Raw genomic sequence first — 16317 nt, forward strand, 5'->3', positions numbered from 1 at the left:
GGAGGAAAAGGAAAGGAAAGGAAAGGAAAGGAAAGGAAAGGAAAGGAGTGAGAGAGTAAAAGGAAGCAGGGAGATTTTATTTTATTTAAAATATATGTTTACTAGATATACACACACACATACCCTCTTCCTTCTTCCCTCCTCCTCCTTTTCCTCTTCCTCCTCCTCCTCCTCCTCCACTTCCTCCTTCTCTTTCTTCTCCCCCCTTTTTTATCCATCGTGGAGCTTGGACTCAAGGCCTGGGCACTGTCTCTGAGCTCTTCAGCTCAAGGCTAATGCTTTACTACTTTGAGTCACAGCACCACTGCCAGTTTTCTGGTGGTTCACTGGAGTGCTAAAGAGGCTCATGGACTTTTGTTCCCAGGCTGGCTTTGAGTCATGAGCCTCAGATATCAGCCTCCTGAGTAGCTAGAATGGCAGGCTTGAGCCACCAGCACCTGGCACCAACACCTGGCACTGTTGTATGCTGGAGATCGTATCATAGGTTTTGTGCTACTGGCCTGTCCTAGTTGTTCAGGAAGCAGAAATGAACTGAGGATGCTAGTTTAAAACCAATCTGGGCTGGGAGAAAGGCAACTTCTCAAGTTGTTTTGAGCCCTAAAATACTTTGAATTGGGGGGGGGATTCATTGTCTCTAGGAATGATTCAGACACTGGCACCCCTGGATCGAGAATTCACCCCCTACTACTGGCTGACAGTGTTGGCTGTGGATAGGGGTTCAGTACCCCTGTCTTCGGTCACTGAAGTCTACATTGAGGTGATGGATGTGAACGACAATCCACCCCGGATGTCACAAGCCGTGTTCTACCCCTCCATCCCGGAGAACGCACCTCTGGGCACCTCCGTGCTGCAGCTGGACGCCTGGGACCCGGACTCCAGCTCGCAGGGAAGGCTTACATTCAACATTACCGGGGGAAACCACATGGGATTCTTCCTCATCCACCCTTCCACAGGTAAGGATGCAGGAAGCCAGTGGATCAGGGGCTCCACAGTGATGCTGCAAAGTGTGGTACCCAAGCACTTCCAGGGACTTGTGGGAAATTTAGGCCCTCTGGGCTCCTCCTCCTCCTCCTCCTCCTCCTCCTCCTCCTCCTCCCCTTCTTCTTCTTCTTCTTCTTCTTCTTCTTCTTCTTCTTCTTCTTCTTCCTCTTCCTCTTCCTCTTCCTCTTCCTCCTCTTCCTCCTCCTCTTCCTCTTCTTCTTTTTGTCAGTCCTGGGGCTTGAACTCAGGGCCTCTGTGCTCAAGACAAGTGCTCTACCACTTGAACCACAGCATCCCTTCCAGCCTTTTCTGTGTATGTGGTACTGAGGAATCGAACGCAGGCCTTCATGAATGTTAGGCAAGCGCTCTACCACTAAGCCACATTCAGGGAGTTCTTTGGAGGAGTGCTAAAGTTTGAGACACTTTTCTAACCAAGTGTCGCTCCTCAGGAAGGTAAAAGGAGAGACATATCGGAGTTTAGTTTTCTTGCCTTTGGGACCAGAAGGGTGCCCAGAGGTCAATCAGAGGCAACTTGAAAATATTCCCAAACTGAACTCTCCCCTGAGCCACAAGCCATACCTCAGAAGCCATTTTTGCCCCAGCTCCAGGCCCATCTCACAAGGCACAAGGTGTCAATTCAGGATCAGGCTTCTCTCACCAGCATCTGTCCTTGGCCCAAGGACCTGGGAAACCAGGCCAATCCAGGGGCCAGCAGTGGGCAGCAGTAAGCCACGCAGAGGAGTTGGGTGGACAGGCTTTCTCCCACTGAAAAATGGGCAAATTCCACCAGATGGGCTCACGCCTGTCGTCCTAGCTACTCAGGAAGTTGAGATCAGAGGATCACCGTTCAAAGCCACCTTGGGCAGGAAAGCCTGTGAGACTCTTACAAACTCTAGTACACCAACAACACGCAGTAGAGGTGAGATTTCAAATGATTGATAGAGCATCAGCCTGGAATGAAAACAGCTAAGGCGCAGTGCTCAGGTCCTGGGTTCAAGCCCCAAAGATTCTTCTATAATCTGCCTGGTAAGAGCAACAGTTTTTGTTTCTTTTTTTCCCCCCTAGGCAAAACAGGCCTAAGGTGTGCTCACTTGCGCGCTCTCTCTCTCTCTCTCTCTCTCTCTCTCTCTCTCTCTCTCTCTCTATATATATATATATATATATATATATATATATATATATATTTTCTCTCTAGAGAGAGAGCCAATCCATATATATACATACATATGTGTATATATATATATATAAATATATAGGTTCACCTGTTCCTTTGTAGATGGGCTCAGAGACCTCTTGCCTGGGGCATTAACTTCTCAAGATCTTCTAAATCCCATTTGTGTTTACTATCAACAGTTCCTGATAGCAGGGTTGGCACAATGCCATCAAAGGCAGAGATGTTCTTTCATTGTCATGGAAGAGAAGATGTATAGGAATAAACTTTTCTCTTTCTTTTTTTTTTTTTCCAGTCGGTCATGGGGCTTGAACTCAGGGCCTGGGCATTGTTCCTGAGCTCTTCAACTCAAAGCTAATGCACTACCATTTTGTGCCACAATGTCACTTCCAATTTTCTGATGGTTCATTGGAGATAAGAGTTTCGTGGGCTTTCCTACCTGGTCTGGCTTCAAACTGTGGTCCTCAGCTCTCAGCCTTCTGAGTAGCTAGGATGACAGGCGTGAGCCACTGGCTACTTCACTCTGATTTTGTTGTAGAACTGAAGACAGTGATTGCTCTTGTTGTCAGAACTCCTAAAAAACAGCCTTTTCTGCCCAATGATATATTTATTGTGCTCAGATTTCCTACATCTACAAAATATATTCAAATAGCTGTCTGCTATTCCACTCATGTATAATTTAGGCTACCCTTTCCTTTATTAAATTGTGACTGTTTACTTTTTATTATGTTTTTTCTTCATTTCTTTTGCCAGGCCTGGGACTTGAACTCAGGGCCTGAGCACTGTCCTTGGACTTTTTCCTCAAGGCTAGAGCTCTGCCACTTGAGCCACAGCATCACTTCTGGCTTTTTCTATGTATGTGGTACCAAGGAATTGAACCTGGGTCTTTGGGCTTGCTAGGCAAGCACTTGACCACTAGGCCAAGCTGATTGGCCAGGCATTTGGTTGGGCAGAGTTGTTGGCTGGCCAGATGCGTTAGGCATCTGTTTTGATGAGCAAATTGATTGGGCAGGCTACTGAGGCGAACCCAGGGGCTGAGTGTGAATCTGTACCTCCTGGGCTAGAATGCCAACTAACACCTTCTTTCTCCTGCCTACTCACTTTTCCTTTCCTTTATCCAGAGTTCCATTTCCCCTTAACGTATTTGTTTCTCCAAAGACCAGGAGAATTCTCCTCTGGACATAGATTGCAATATGGGCCATTATCTCTAGAAGCCTTGTGTTCATATTCTATTATCATCTCCCCTTCCCCCAGGTCTCCTATCTACTGCCAGACAGCTGGACAGAGAGAGCAAAGATGAACACATCTTGGAGGTGAGGACTGGTTGGGCCTGGTCAGGGTATTTGAAAGAGAGACCGGGCTGGACCCTACTTATGATTCTAACATAAGCCTTGAGATCACATTTATGACTCCTGTGGCTCAAGGAGGAGACCATACGGGAGCTGAGCCTTTCTGAAGTTGCAGGCGAAGGTCCTCAGGTCTCTGCGAACTCTATAAGCACCAAGAAGAAGAAAAGGAATGGGAAACCATGTCTGGCTGGGCAGGAGTGATAGATGAGTAATTCCGGAAATGAATGGGGAGAGGGAGGAAAATCTACCCGTGTGATGTGTCCCGAGAAAGAATCACTGAAAGTCAAGTGCTGAGTTTGTAGCAGTTAGGATTAAAACCTTTTGTCAGTTGGGGGCTGGTGGGTTCACACCAGTAAATCTTAGCTAGTTATGAGGTTGAGATGGGAGGAGATTGGTTCAAAGCCAGCCTGGGCAGAAAAACCAGTGGGACTCCAATTAACCAGAAAGAAAAGTTGTAAGTGAGGCTAAGACTCAAGTGGTAGAGCACTAGCTTTGAGTGAAAAAGCTAAGGAAGAGGGTGAGGGCCTGGATTCAAGCCCTCGTACTGAGCACTGGGACACACACACACACACACACACACACACACACACACACACCTTCATCCATGTATCCATCATTCTGTCAGGAGAGAAAAATGGAAGGTGGGAAATCTAGCTATGTTTCCCCACCCCAGACATCCATACTTGGTGACCAGGCATCTCTTCTAGTCTTGAGGCACCAGGAACAAAGGACACATGGTAGAACACTTGTTTGCATTTGATCATCCGGCTGTTTCCCTGTCTGATTCTCCCCCCAGGTGACCGTGCTGGACAATGGGGAGCCACTCCTAAAGTCCACCTCCAGGGTAGTGGTGGCCATTTTGGATGTCAATGACAACCCACCCGTGTTCTCCCACAAGCTCCTCAATGTCCGTCTTCCAGAGAGGTTGAGTCCCATGTCTCCTGAGCCTGTGTACAGGCTGGTGGCTTCAGACCCGGATGAGGGTCTCAATGGCAGTGTCACCTACAGTATTGAAGAGAGTGATGAGGAGAGCTTCAGAATCGACCCAGGCACTGGTGTGGTATCATCGAGCAGTACCTTTGTAGCCGGAGAATACAACATCCTCACAGTGAGTGGAGACAGGTGGAGGCCATGGAGTCAGAGAGGCAGAATGGCCAGGCAAGTCGCCTGCGAGAAGGGAGGCGTAGAGACAGACTGTTGACAGTACAATGGGAGTGGCAGTCACCTTCCTGGTCTCCTCCCAGAGAAACGGAGAATCCTTCATTCTATCCTGAGGATCAGAATTCTGGGTCTTTCTCTGAAGAACGAGGGAGCCAAATGCCAGTGGCTCACACCTGTCATGGTAGCTACTCAGGAGGCTATCTGAGGATCGTGGTTCAAAGCCAGCCTGGGCACAAAAGTGAGACTCTTACCTCCCATGAACCACCAGAAAATCGAAAGTGGCACTGTGGCTCAATGTGGTAGAGTGCTAGCCTTGAGCTAAAGAGCTCAGGGACAGTGCCCAGGTCCAGAGTTCAAGCCCCATCACACACACACACACACACACACACACACACACACACGAACTAGGGAATCCATTCTGTTCTTCCAGATGATGATGATTTAGTGAAGGGTGAGGGTGGTTGGGGCAGGGCACAGGGCGGTGCGGGTGGGGGGGGGGAAGGTGGGATGCCAGTGGCTTAAACCTATCATCCTAGCTACTCAGGAGGCTGAGATCTAAGGATTGTGGTTCAAAGCCAGCCTGGGCAGGAAAGATCATGAGACTCTCCCATGAACCACCAGAAAACAGGAAGTGGCTCTGTGGCTCAGACTGGTAGAGCAGAAAAGCTCAGGGACAGCACCTAGGCCCCAAGTTCAAGCCCCATGACTGGTATCAACCACAACAAAAATAGTGGCTTTGATTAGTGCCCTCAAACCAGGAAGATCTGGAGCTCAGGCACCAGAAAGGAGCCCTGGTGCCTGTTTTTACTCAGCCTTCAAATGTGTGCTCCATGAATGAGTGAGTAGATGGCTGGTTCAAATACAGATGTGGATCTCTTTTTAGATCAAGGCAACCGACAGTGGACAGCCGCCACTCTCAACCAGCGTTCGACTACACATAGAGTGGATTCCCCAGCCTCGGCCATCCTCTGTTCCCCTCGTCTTTGATGAAACCCAGTACAGCTTCACCGTCATGGAGACAGACCCTGTAAACCATATGCTAGGAGTCATCAGTGTAGAGGGTCGTCCTGGCCTCTTCTGGTTCAGCATCTCAGGTGAGACCCCAGGAAGACGCCATCTTCCCACTTCTATAGACCCACGTTGGTCCTTACAGGACATCCTTCCAATACCCCCTCTCATGCTCATGCCTTTTGCTCCTCAGTGGCATTCACCCTTTCTCAGGTAGGGTTTTCAGTACCAGGATTTGAACTCACTTGAGTCTGCTTGCTTGCTAACTCAGTTGGTAGTCTACTCCTTGAGTCACACCTCCAGCCCAGCTTTTATTTTTGCTTGTTTTTTTGGAGATGAAATACCTTATAGATGTTCCCTCTTGGCCTGGCTTTGAACCGCGATCTTCCATGTCAGATCTTGATGAGTAGCTAGGATTGTACCAGAATGCAATGAAAATGGTTTGTGCCAGCCTTTCTGCCATTACACACATAATTTCAGATGAACCACCTCCCCAATCTTCCTGGTAACCCTGGTCAGAGCCAGGCAGTGTCTTAGTTACTTTAAATACCCAGGAGCACTAAGGTGAATAGTCCTAAATGTCCCAGAGGAGAAACCACAAAATCAACACAGATCTAACTGGCCAACCATGAACTTGAAATACGTTTGTATCCAGGCCAGTGTGCTGATCCCATGAACTATCTTTCTTCTTCTTTTAATTTATTTTTTTCTCTTTGGCTCCATCACTGAGCCCCATTCTCATTCCCATTCTCTCTCTCTCTCTCTCTCTCTCTCTCTCTCTCTCTCTCTCTCTCTCTCTCTCTCTCTCTCTCTCTCTTTCTCTCTGTGTCCATCCATCCGCCCATCTGTCTGTCTGCCTGTCCTGGGTTTGAACTCAGGGCCTGGGCACTGTCCCTGAGCTTTCTTCTTGTTCAAGGCTAGCACTCTTCCACTTGAGCTACAGGATCATGTCTGGCTTTTTGAAGTATTTACTTGTAGCTATGAGTCTCATAGACTTTCCTGCCTGGGTTGGCTTTGAACCCTATCCTCAGCTCTCAGCCTCCTGAGTAGCTAGGATTACAGGCATGAGCCACCAGCACTTGACTTAGTTGTAGCTCTTTAGGATTTCCAAGGAGCTTAAACCTCAGCCTGCCACCCAGCTATCAGCAGTTTCTAAAACAGTCTTAGGATCTTCTGACTCAGGTTCTTCCTTGAGTTTTGGTCAGCCAAGGGCAGCCAAGGGCAGCCTGTATCTCAAGCTGTAAATCTGATAGCCACAGTCAAGCTGGGGGACTGCAGCCAATGATTAAGGTGGTGTGTGATCTTCCCCCTCCCCCCACAGATGGTGACAAGGACATGGACTTTGACATTGAGAAGACTACAGGCAGCATTGTCATCGCCAGGCCTCTGGACACCAGGAGAAGATCCAGCTATAACCTGACAGTGGAGGTGACCGATGGATCTCACACCATTGCCACTCAGGTGATAAGCTTCGGCCAGCAATTTCTGCCTTGTGGGGAGAGAGAGCAGGGAGGTCTCCATGGCTGGCCAGAAGCCATAGAAGTCCTCCTTTGAGTATGGCATATCTCCCAGAACACTCAAAGTCTAAGTTCTGGCTCCAGCCTTACTTTCATAACATTTGATTTCTGCCATCGTGGGAGAATCTTTGCTCCGCTCTGGATTTTTTTTTTAAACGTGAGATTTGTCCACATGAGCAGTTTTAATTAAACATAGGATTCCGTGGAGCTCTGTGGGCCACAAAGAATGACTGTTAGTGAAGAAGGCTTCCCATTTCTACGCTGGCTGAACTAGAACATCTCGATTTCACTGATTGGCTTGTATACAGTTCATTTGAAGAAACAGCCAAGGAGCCAGGCGCCAGTGGCTCACAGCTATAACCTTAGCTACTCAGGAGGCTGAGATCTGAGGATTTAGCTCAAAGCCAGACCCACAATAAAGTCCGTGTGACTCTTATCTCCAATGAGCCACCAAAAAAGTTAGAAGTGGGGGCAGTGGCTCAAGTGGTAGAATACTAGCCTTGAGCAAAAAAAGCTCAGGAATACTGCTCAGGCCCCAAGTTCAAGCCCCAGAACTGAAACCAAAGAAGAGAGAAAGGATGAGAAAAGAAAGAAGGAAAGAAAGATGGATGGAAGGAAGGAAAGAGGGAAGGAAAGGAAGAAGGACAACAGGAAGAAAGGGAAGGAGAGAGAGAAAGGAGGGAAGGAAGGAAGGAAGGAAGGAAGGAAGGAAGGAAGGAAGGAAGGAAAGGAAGAGAGGGAGGGAGAGAGAAAGAAAGGAAGGAGGGAAGGGAGCAGGCAAGCAAGGAAGGAATGGGGGAGGAAAGAAGGAAGAGCCAATGAAATGATTTTTGTTGGTTTGTTTATGAAAGCCACTGGCTTTGATTTTGAAATCTCCTCATTCGCTCAACCTGTGATTTATTACACAGAGGAACTATGGGATGGGTCCCTGGGATGGGGAAGAGGATATAGACAGATCCAGTCCTCCATTCGGTCTGCGTGACGCTCACGGTTCACATTCTCTCTCATGATCTCTCTAGGTCTACATCTTCATGATTGCCAATGTGAACCGACACCGGCCTCAGTTTCTGGAGCCCCATTATGAGGTCCGGGTTCCTCAGGACACCCAAGCTGGGGTAGAACTCCTTCGAGTCCAGGCTACGGATGAAGACAAGGGAAAGGGGCTCATCTATACCATTCAGGGCAGCCAAAACCCCAAAAGCATCAGCCTCTTCCAGCTGGACCCCAACAGTGGTGCCTTAGTGACGGTGGGGAAATTGGATCTGGGCACGAGGCCTTCTCAGCACACACTGACAATTATGGTGAGAAACGTTGAGAATGAGGTGCAGAAAGCACGAGCCAGGTGCATGGATAGCCACAGTGATTACTCTGTGGACTGAGTTATTCCCTGCCAGTATGATCTTTAGGACACAAATTTAAGGAAGAGTCAGTCTCTGGATCTTAGCCCGCATTTCTAAAATTACCCTGAGAATGAGAGCCCCTTAATGAGAGCACCTGGCCCCACCTCATTCATCCTAAGCCAAGAGTTAAAGGAATATCCACAGATTAGGTGCTGTTTTCATTGCCCTTCTCTTTCATGGTGTTTATGAAATCTGGCCTCCTCCCATCAGTGTGAAGTTGATCTTGGTCTCCTTTCGGTCCATAGGTTCGAGATCAAGAGATACCCATCAAGAGGAACTTTGTGTGGGTGACAATTCATGTGGAAGAAGGAAACCTCCACACACCCACGTTCACTCAACATCATTATGAGACCAGGGTTCCTGATTCAACAGCCCCTGGCACAGAGCTGCTCCAGGTCCGAGCCGTGGATGCTGACTGGAGAGCCAACGCTGAAGTCCGTTACTCCCTCCTGAAAGGTGAGACTGAAAGGGTTTCTGAAGATGGGGAAAGCTGTTTTGAAAATGGATCAGTGATCAGATTAATCAGGTACCAGCTGGGCTGGCTTTGAACCATGATCCTCAGATGTCAGCCTCTTGAGTAGCTAGGATGACAGGCGTGAGCCTGGCACTTACTATTCTTGATAAGTGTCCATTATAAGTAATCGATGTAACTAAATCCAGTTTCCAATGAATGATTAAAGGTACTCTGTAATAAGACATAATTAGTGGCATTCACTAATGATTACCTTTAATATGAACATGTATGGATACTTACTGTGGAAAGACAAAGAGGAACAGGGATTTTCTAGAAACACAATGTTCATTTAATGTCTCTTCAAGAAATCAGAGCTTTCTCTGGGTGTTGGTGGCTCATGTTGTAACCTTAGCTACTCAAGAGGCTGAGATCTGAGGATCACGGTTCAAAGCCAGCCCAGGCAGGAAAGTCTGTAAGACTTTTATCTCCAAGAAACCCCCAGAAAACCAGAAGTGGTTCAAAGTGGTAGAGTAGCTAGCCTTGAGCAAAAGAGGTCAGAGACGGTGCCCTAGCCCTGAGTTCAAGTCCCATGGCATTAACAACAGCAATAATGTCAGGGTTGTCCTTTGAAGATATGGAGAACTCATTTGTCTCATCTTCTCTTTCAGGCAACAGCGAGGATTTCTTCAACATCGATTCCTACCTAGGTATCATCACAGCAGCCCAAAAACTCGATCCAATAAATCATAGCAGGTACACGCTGACTGTGAAGGCAGAAGATCAAGGTTCCCCCAAGAGGCACGATGTGGCTACGGTGATCATTCACGTCTACACCTCAGACAGCAGCACCCCCATCTTTTCCCAGCCAGAATACTTCATTGAGATCCCCGAATCCATTCCCCTCGGCTCCCCGATCCTCCTGATATCTGCCACAAGTCCCACGGAAGTAACGTATGAATTAAGAGAAGGAAATAAAGATGGCGTGTTCTCTGTGAATTCCTATTCTGGACTCCTTTCCACCCAGAAGAGCTTTGATCATGAGAAAATCTCATCTTACCACCTGAAAATCAGGGGCAGCAATATGGCGGGTGCCTTTGCTGACGTTGGGGTCCAGGTTTACGTCATCGATGACAATGACAACCCACCTGTGTTCCTCAGAGCCACTTTCGTGGGCTCCATCAGCGAAGCGGCTCCGTTACACAGCATGGTCATGGATGAGAAAAATCAACCTTTTGTCATCCGTGCCTCTGACTCAGATGAAGAAGCCAATTCCTTGTTGGTATATCAGATCTTAGAACCAGAAGCCTTAAAGTTTTTCAAAATTGACCCCAGTATGGGGACACTCACTCTCGCGTCTGAGATGGATTATGAGACCTTGCCCTCTTTCCAATTCAACGTCTACGTCCACGACCAAGGAAATCCCATCCGATTTGCACCCAGGCCTGCCAAGGTCATCGTCAAGGTCAGAGATGTGAACGATTCTCCTCCCAGGTTCTCAGAGCAGATCTACGAAGTGGTCCTCACGGGACCACTTCACCCAGGGATGGAGATCCTGGTAGTTCAAGCCAGCGACGAAGACTCCTCAATCCACTACACCATCAAAACGGGTAACATAGATGAAGCCCTAGCCCTCCACCCCCTCAGCGGTCGCCTCTCTGTGCTGAACCCCGCTCTGCTGGGGGCCTCACGGAAACTGTCCATCCGGGCCTCTGATGGTCTGTATCAAGACACAGCCATGGTCAAGATTTCTTGGGCGCAGGTCCATGATAAGAGTTTATACTTTGATCAGGAGGTCTACAGCGCAAGCGTGGATGAGAACAGGCAGGATAGAAAGGCATTAGTGATTCTCGGTGTCCAGGGTCATCATTTGAACGACACCCTTTCCTTCTTCCTCCTGAATGGCACCCATTGGTTTCGCATGGTCAGATCGGCAGGGGTGTTACAGACCACAGGTATGGCCTTGGATCGGGAGCAACAGGACACTTATGTGGTAGCTGTGGAAGTGAGGGACGATCGCATCCCTCCTAGAGTGGCTCAGGCATTGGTTAGGGTCTCAGTGCAGGATGTTAATGACAGCCCCCCTGTGTTTCAGCATCTGCCCTATTTCACAACCATCCAAGATGGCACCGAGCCTGGAGATGTCTTGTTTCAGGTCTCCGCGACAGATGAAGACTTGGGAGCCAATGGGACCGTTAGGTTTGCCTTTGCTGAAGATTACACCTATTTCCGAATCGATCCCTACATGGGGGATATCACCCTCAAGAAACCCTTTGATTACCAAGCTTTAAATAAATATCGCCTCAAAGTGATCGCTCGAGATGGAGGGAACCCCTCCCTGCAGACGGAGGAAGAGGTCCTGGTGACCGTAAGGAACAAATCCAACCCGCTCTTTCAGAGTCCTTACTACAAAGTCAGAGTTCCTGAAAACATCACGCTCTACACTCCGATCCTCCATACCCAAGCCCGGAGCCCCGAAGGCCTCAGGTTGATCTACAACATTGTAGAGGAAGAACCTCTGATGCTGTTTACAACCGACTTTAAGACCGGCGTCCTCTCAGTGACGGGTCTGTTAGATTACGAATCTCAGAGAAAGCACATGTTCACTATCCGAGCCACGGACACGGTGCTGGGTTCCTTTTCTGAAGCCACAGTGGAAGTCGTGGTGGATGATGTAAATGACAACCCTCCTACTTTTCCCCAACTGGTCTATACCACCTCGATTTCCGAGGGTCTCCCCGCCCAGACCCCTGTGATCCAACTCTTGGCTTCTGATCAAGACTCTGGCCAGAACCAGGATATTTCCTATCAGATCCTGGAGGATGGATCAGGAATCTCCCAAGTTTTCCAGATCAATGGAACCACAGGGGAAATAGTCACAGCTCAGGAACTGGATTATGAAGTCCAGCAATATTTTCACGTGAAGGTCAGGGCCGTGGACAGGGGCGACCCCCCACTCACTGGCGAAACTCTCGTGATTGTGAACGTGTCAGATGTCAATGACAATCCCCCCGTGTTCCGACAGCCTCAGTACGAAGCTAATGTCAGTGAGTTAGCCACGTGTGGACACTTGGTTCTTAAAGTCCAAGCTCTTGATCCTGATACTGGAGAGACTTCCCACCTAGAATACCTGATTCTTTCAGGCAATGAGGATCATCAGTTCTCCATGAACCGTTCCTCGGGGGTCATTTCGATGTTCAATCTTTGCAAGAAACAATTGAGCTCTTCTTATCATTTGAGGGTAGGCGCTTCAGATGGAGTTTTCCGAACTGCTGTCCCTGTGTACATAAACACTACAAACGCCAACAAGTACAGCCCAGAGTTTCAGCAGCACATTTATGAGGCAGAACTGGCTGAGAATGCCAAAGTGGGAACCAAAGTGATCGAGTTGTTGGCAATCGACAAAGACAGCGGTCCCTATGGCATAGTAGATTACACCATCATCAATAAACTGGCAGGGGAGAAGTTTGCCATCAACCCCAGTGGCCAGATCACCACACTGCAGAAACTAGATCGAGAAAATTCCACCGAAAGAGTAGTGGCCATCAAGGTCATGGCCAGGGATGGAGGGGGGAAAGTGGCTTTCTGTACCGTAAAGATCATTGTCACGGATGAAAATGACAATGCCCCGCAGTTCAAGGCCTCTGGGTACACCGTGTCTATTCCATCCAACGTCAGCCGTGGTTCTCCAGTCATCCAGGTGTTGGCTTACGACGCTGACGAGGGCCGGAATGCAGACGTGACCTATTCTGTCGACTCACCGGAAGTCCTGGCTGGGGAGATTCTCAGCATCAACCCAAGCACTGGGGTGGTTAAGGTGAAGGAGAGCCTGGTGGGATTGGAAAACAGGGCTGTTGACTTCCAGATCAAAGCCCAGGATGGGGGACCCCCTCATTGGGAATCTCTGGTACCCATCCGACTTCAGGTTGTTCCCAATGAAGTATCTTTACCCAAGTTCTCAGAGCCTCTGTATACTTTCTCTGCATCTGAAGACCTTCCAGAAGGGTCCGAAATTGGGTTTGTTAAAGCCGTGGCCGGTCGAGATCCAATCATTTATAGTCTAGTGGAAGGCACCACACCTGAAAGTAACAAAGATGGGGTTTTCTCCTTGGATCAAGACACTGGGGTCCTAAAAGTGAGAAAAGCCATCGACCACGAGTCTACCAAATGGTACCAGATCGATCTGATGGCACACTGTCCCCATGAAGACACAGATTTGGTGTCTTTAGTCTCCGTCAACATCCAAGTGGAAGATGTCAATGACAACAGGCCGGTGTTCGAAGCTGATCCCTATAAGGCTTTTCTTACTGAGAACATGCCCGGAGGGACCACTGTCGTCCAGGTGACAGCCAATGACCAGGATACTGGAAGTGATGGTCAAGTGAGTTATAGACTTCAGGCAGAATCGGGTAGCCCGATCCATGAGCTGTTTGCCATTGATAGTGAAAGTGGCTGGATCACCACACTCCAAGAACTTGACTGTGAAGCCCAACAGACTTACCATTTTTATGTAGTAGCCTCTGACCATGGACGGACCATCCAGCTGTCTTCCCAGGCTCTGGTTGAGGTCTCCATCACGGATGAAAATGACAATGCCCCTTCGTTTGCTTTAGAAGACTACAGAGGCTCAGTGGTGGAAAACAGTGAGCCGGGTGAACTGGTAGTGACCTTGAAAACCTTGGATGCTGACATTGCAGAACCAAACAGACAGGTCACCTGCTACATTACAGGTAAGGACAGTGTCTTCCTGGATGAAGAGTCCAGAGCAGAGTCCAGCCAGAAGCGTGCCAAGACACATTGTGTGAAGTCCTGGCTCTGTAGCTTTTCAGCAAATCATATATCCCTCTTGATAATCAGTCCTCATTTACCTCTCAAGGGATGCTTGGAAGAAAAACCTATGTGGGGAAAACTCTTAGAAAGGACATTGCAGGCTGGGAATGTGGCCTAGTGGTAGAGTGCTTGCCTAACATGCATGAAGCCCTGGGTTCAATTCCTCAGGACCACATACATAGAAAAAGCCAGAAGTGGTGCAGTGGCTCAAGTAGTAGAGCCTTGAGAAAACACAAGGATAGTGCCCAAACCCTGAGCTCAAGCCAGGACTGGCCAAAAGAAAAAAAAAAGATATTTAAGTGGAAAGAATCTTCTTGCCCCTCATAAAATGGACTTGGTATAAAACTGTGGGTTCTTAGGTAAGGGGTGGGGAAGTGTTTTCTCAACAAATCCTTGCACAGATGTCTTGTTGGACAGCCAGCAAGAGGCAAGGCCCAGTTTGCCTCCGGCTCCTAAGCTTTTGCCAGCTGTGGCTCCATTTTATTTTCTTTTATCTTGTAGAGGGCGATCCCCTAGGTCAGTTTAGCATCTATCAAGATGGCGATGAGTGGAAGATAGCTTCCAAAGAAGCCCTGGATCGGGAGCGCATGGCCAAGTACTTGCTCAAAGTCACAGCGTCTGATGGCAAATTCCAGACTTCTGTCCCTGTGGAAATCTTTGTCCTAGACATCAATGATAACAGCCCGCAGTGTTCCCAGGTAAGCCTGGCAAGGAGAGGATTAGAACATGAGGAGGCAAAGAGGGGAGGCCAAGTAAGGACAGGATCCATCTGTGAAGCTGGCTGTTTCAGACCTTTCGCTGCCCTGGCTTCTTCCTTTCAGAAGCAGGACACCATTATCTTTGACAAGGCATGATCCACCAGTATCTAGCCCACTACTGGCTTTTATTTTATTTTATTTTTTTTATTTTTCCCACTCCTGGGCCTTGTGTGCTGCCTCTGAGCTTTTTGCTCAGGGCTACTGCTCTGTCACTTGAGCTACAACTCCACTTCCAGCTATTTTGATAATTTAGTGGAGATCAAAGTCTCACAGACTTCCCTGCCCGGGCTGGCTTCAAATCACAATCCTCAGGTCTCAGCCTCCTGAGTGGCTAGGATAACAGACAGACGGGAGCCACCACCCCCAGCCCACTTCTGGATTTTAATCTCCATTTTCCTGTTGTGTTTTCATCCTATGCTACATCTCTCTGTTGCCTTCCTTTCCTCTCCCCGCTTTTCTGTCTTTCTCTGTCCATCTGTACTTCCTCAGTCTCTTTGCTTCTGTCTCCCTCTCTGACACTCTGTCTCTGTCTCTGTTTGTCTGTCTCTCTCCCTCCTTCTCTCTCTGTCTCTGTCTCTGTCTCTCTCTGGATCTAAGCGCAGCTCCCGTGACCTCCCTCTTTGTCTTTCCATCCTAGCTTGTCTACACTGGTAAGGTTCAAGAGGATGTCTCTCCAGGACATTCCATTTTGAAAGTTTCTGCTACGGACTTGGATACTGACACCAATGCTCAGATCACGTATACCCTGCACGGCCCCGGGGCAAGTGAATTCAAGCTAGACCCTCACACAGGTGAGTCTCAGAGGGCAAACCATGGATCTATTTGTTGACTACCAAGTGACCGATACCATGCTGGCAGAAGAAGCAGGAATCCACTAACCGATCTGTCCATCAGCAAACTGTGTGCCAAGCACTGGGCTAGATGCGGAGGAAAGAGGGGTGTAAACAGCAGGTGGAGAAGACAAGATCTACGTCATAATCAAAGGAGAGAATTGATGACTGAATGCGGAGTTGGAAATGCACGGGCCAGTGGCTCCTGATTGTAAATCCTAGCTACTCAGGAGGCTGAGATCTGAAGGTCATGGTTCCAAACCAAGGCTGGCAGGAAAGTTCACAAGACTCTTAACCTCCAGTCAGTCTGCACAAAGCTGAAAGTGGGGCTGTAACTCAAGTGGCATAGCACTAACCTAGAGTGAAAAGGCTATTGAGAGAGCAACTCCCTGTGTTAAAGTCTGAGGACGTCATACACCACACACACACAAACAAAAGGAAGAAAGAAATGAAGGGAGGGAGGGAGGGAGGGAGAAAGGAAGGAAGGAAGGAAGGAAGGAATGAAGGAAAGAAAGAAAGAAATACAGGGTGCTTAGGGGTGTTTAACAAGAGCAATTGACAAGCTACAGAGTACAGTTAAATAAAATCTGGAAGAATCAGCCAGGAATAAGAGGTGACAGGAGGTGGCCATGTTGGAGCAATGCATTCTGGGGCCTTGTCAGGGCCTCCCCACCTGAGCATTCAGGTTCAGGCAGAGGACTCCCCTAGTGGCACACAGAGGTACAGAGTGATTGGAATGCAGGCTCAGGAGAGGGCCCCCCCCCCCGCCCCCTTGGGGCCAAATGACACCTTTAAAGCCACCAGAAGATTCAGGTCAGTGGCTGTCACCATCAAGGGTGAAATCTCAAGCTATCTATGCTG

The 16317-nt window shown here is 48.5% G+C and overlaps 1 protein-coding gene across 1 annotated transcript in view; it reads left to right on the forward strand.

Moving 5' to 3' along the window:
- The window catches only part of Fat2 (FAT atypical cadherin 2), a 47153-nt gene that overhangs the window by 15644 nt on the left and 15192 nt on the right, over window positions 1-16317 (forward strand). The window contains exons 3-12 of the mRNA XM_090321071.1: window positions 639-953; window positions 3407-3465; window positions 4298-4609; window positions 5546-5756; window positions 6992-7131; window positions 8207-8488; window positions 8833-9043; window positions 9710-13768; window positions 14370-14566; window positions 15264-15417. Of these exons, the coding sequence (XP_090177197.1) occupies window positions 639-953; window positions 3407-3465; window positions 4298-4609; window positions 5546-5756; window positions 6992-7131; window positions 8207-8488; window positions 8833-9043; window positions 9710-13768; window positions 14370-14566; window positions 15264-15417 (5940 nt within the window). The remainder of the gene's footprint in view (window positions 1-638; window positions 954-3406; window positions 3466-4297; window positions 4610-5545; window positions 5757-6991; window positions 7132-8206; window positions 8489-8832; window positions 9044-9709; window positions 13769-14369; window positions 14567-15263; window positions 15418-16317) is intronic.

Source organism: Megascapheus bottae, chromosome 29 (assembly GCF_031878675.1).
Source record: "Megascapheus bottae isolate mThoBot1 chromosome 29, mThoBot2.hap1, whole genome shotgun sequence".
NCBI classification, from domain to species: domain Eukaryota; kingdom Metazoa; phylum Chordata; class Mammalia; order Rodentia; family Geomyidae; genus Megascapheus; species Megascapheus bottae.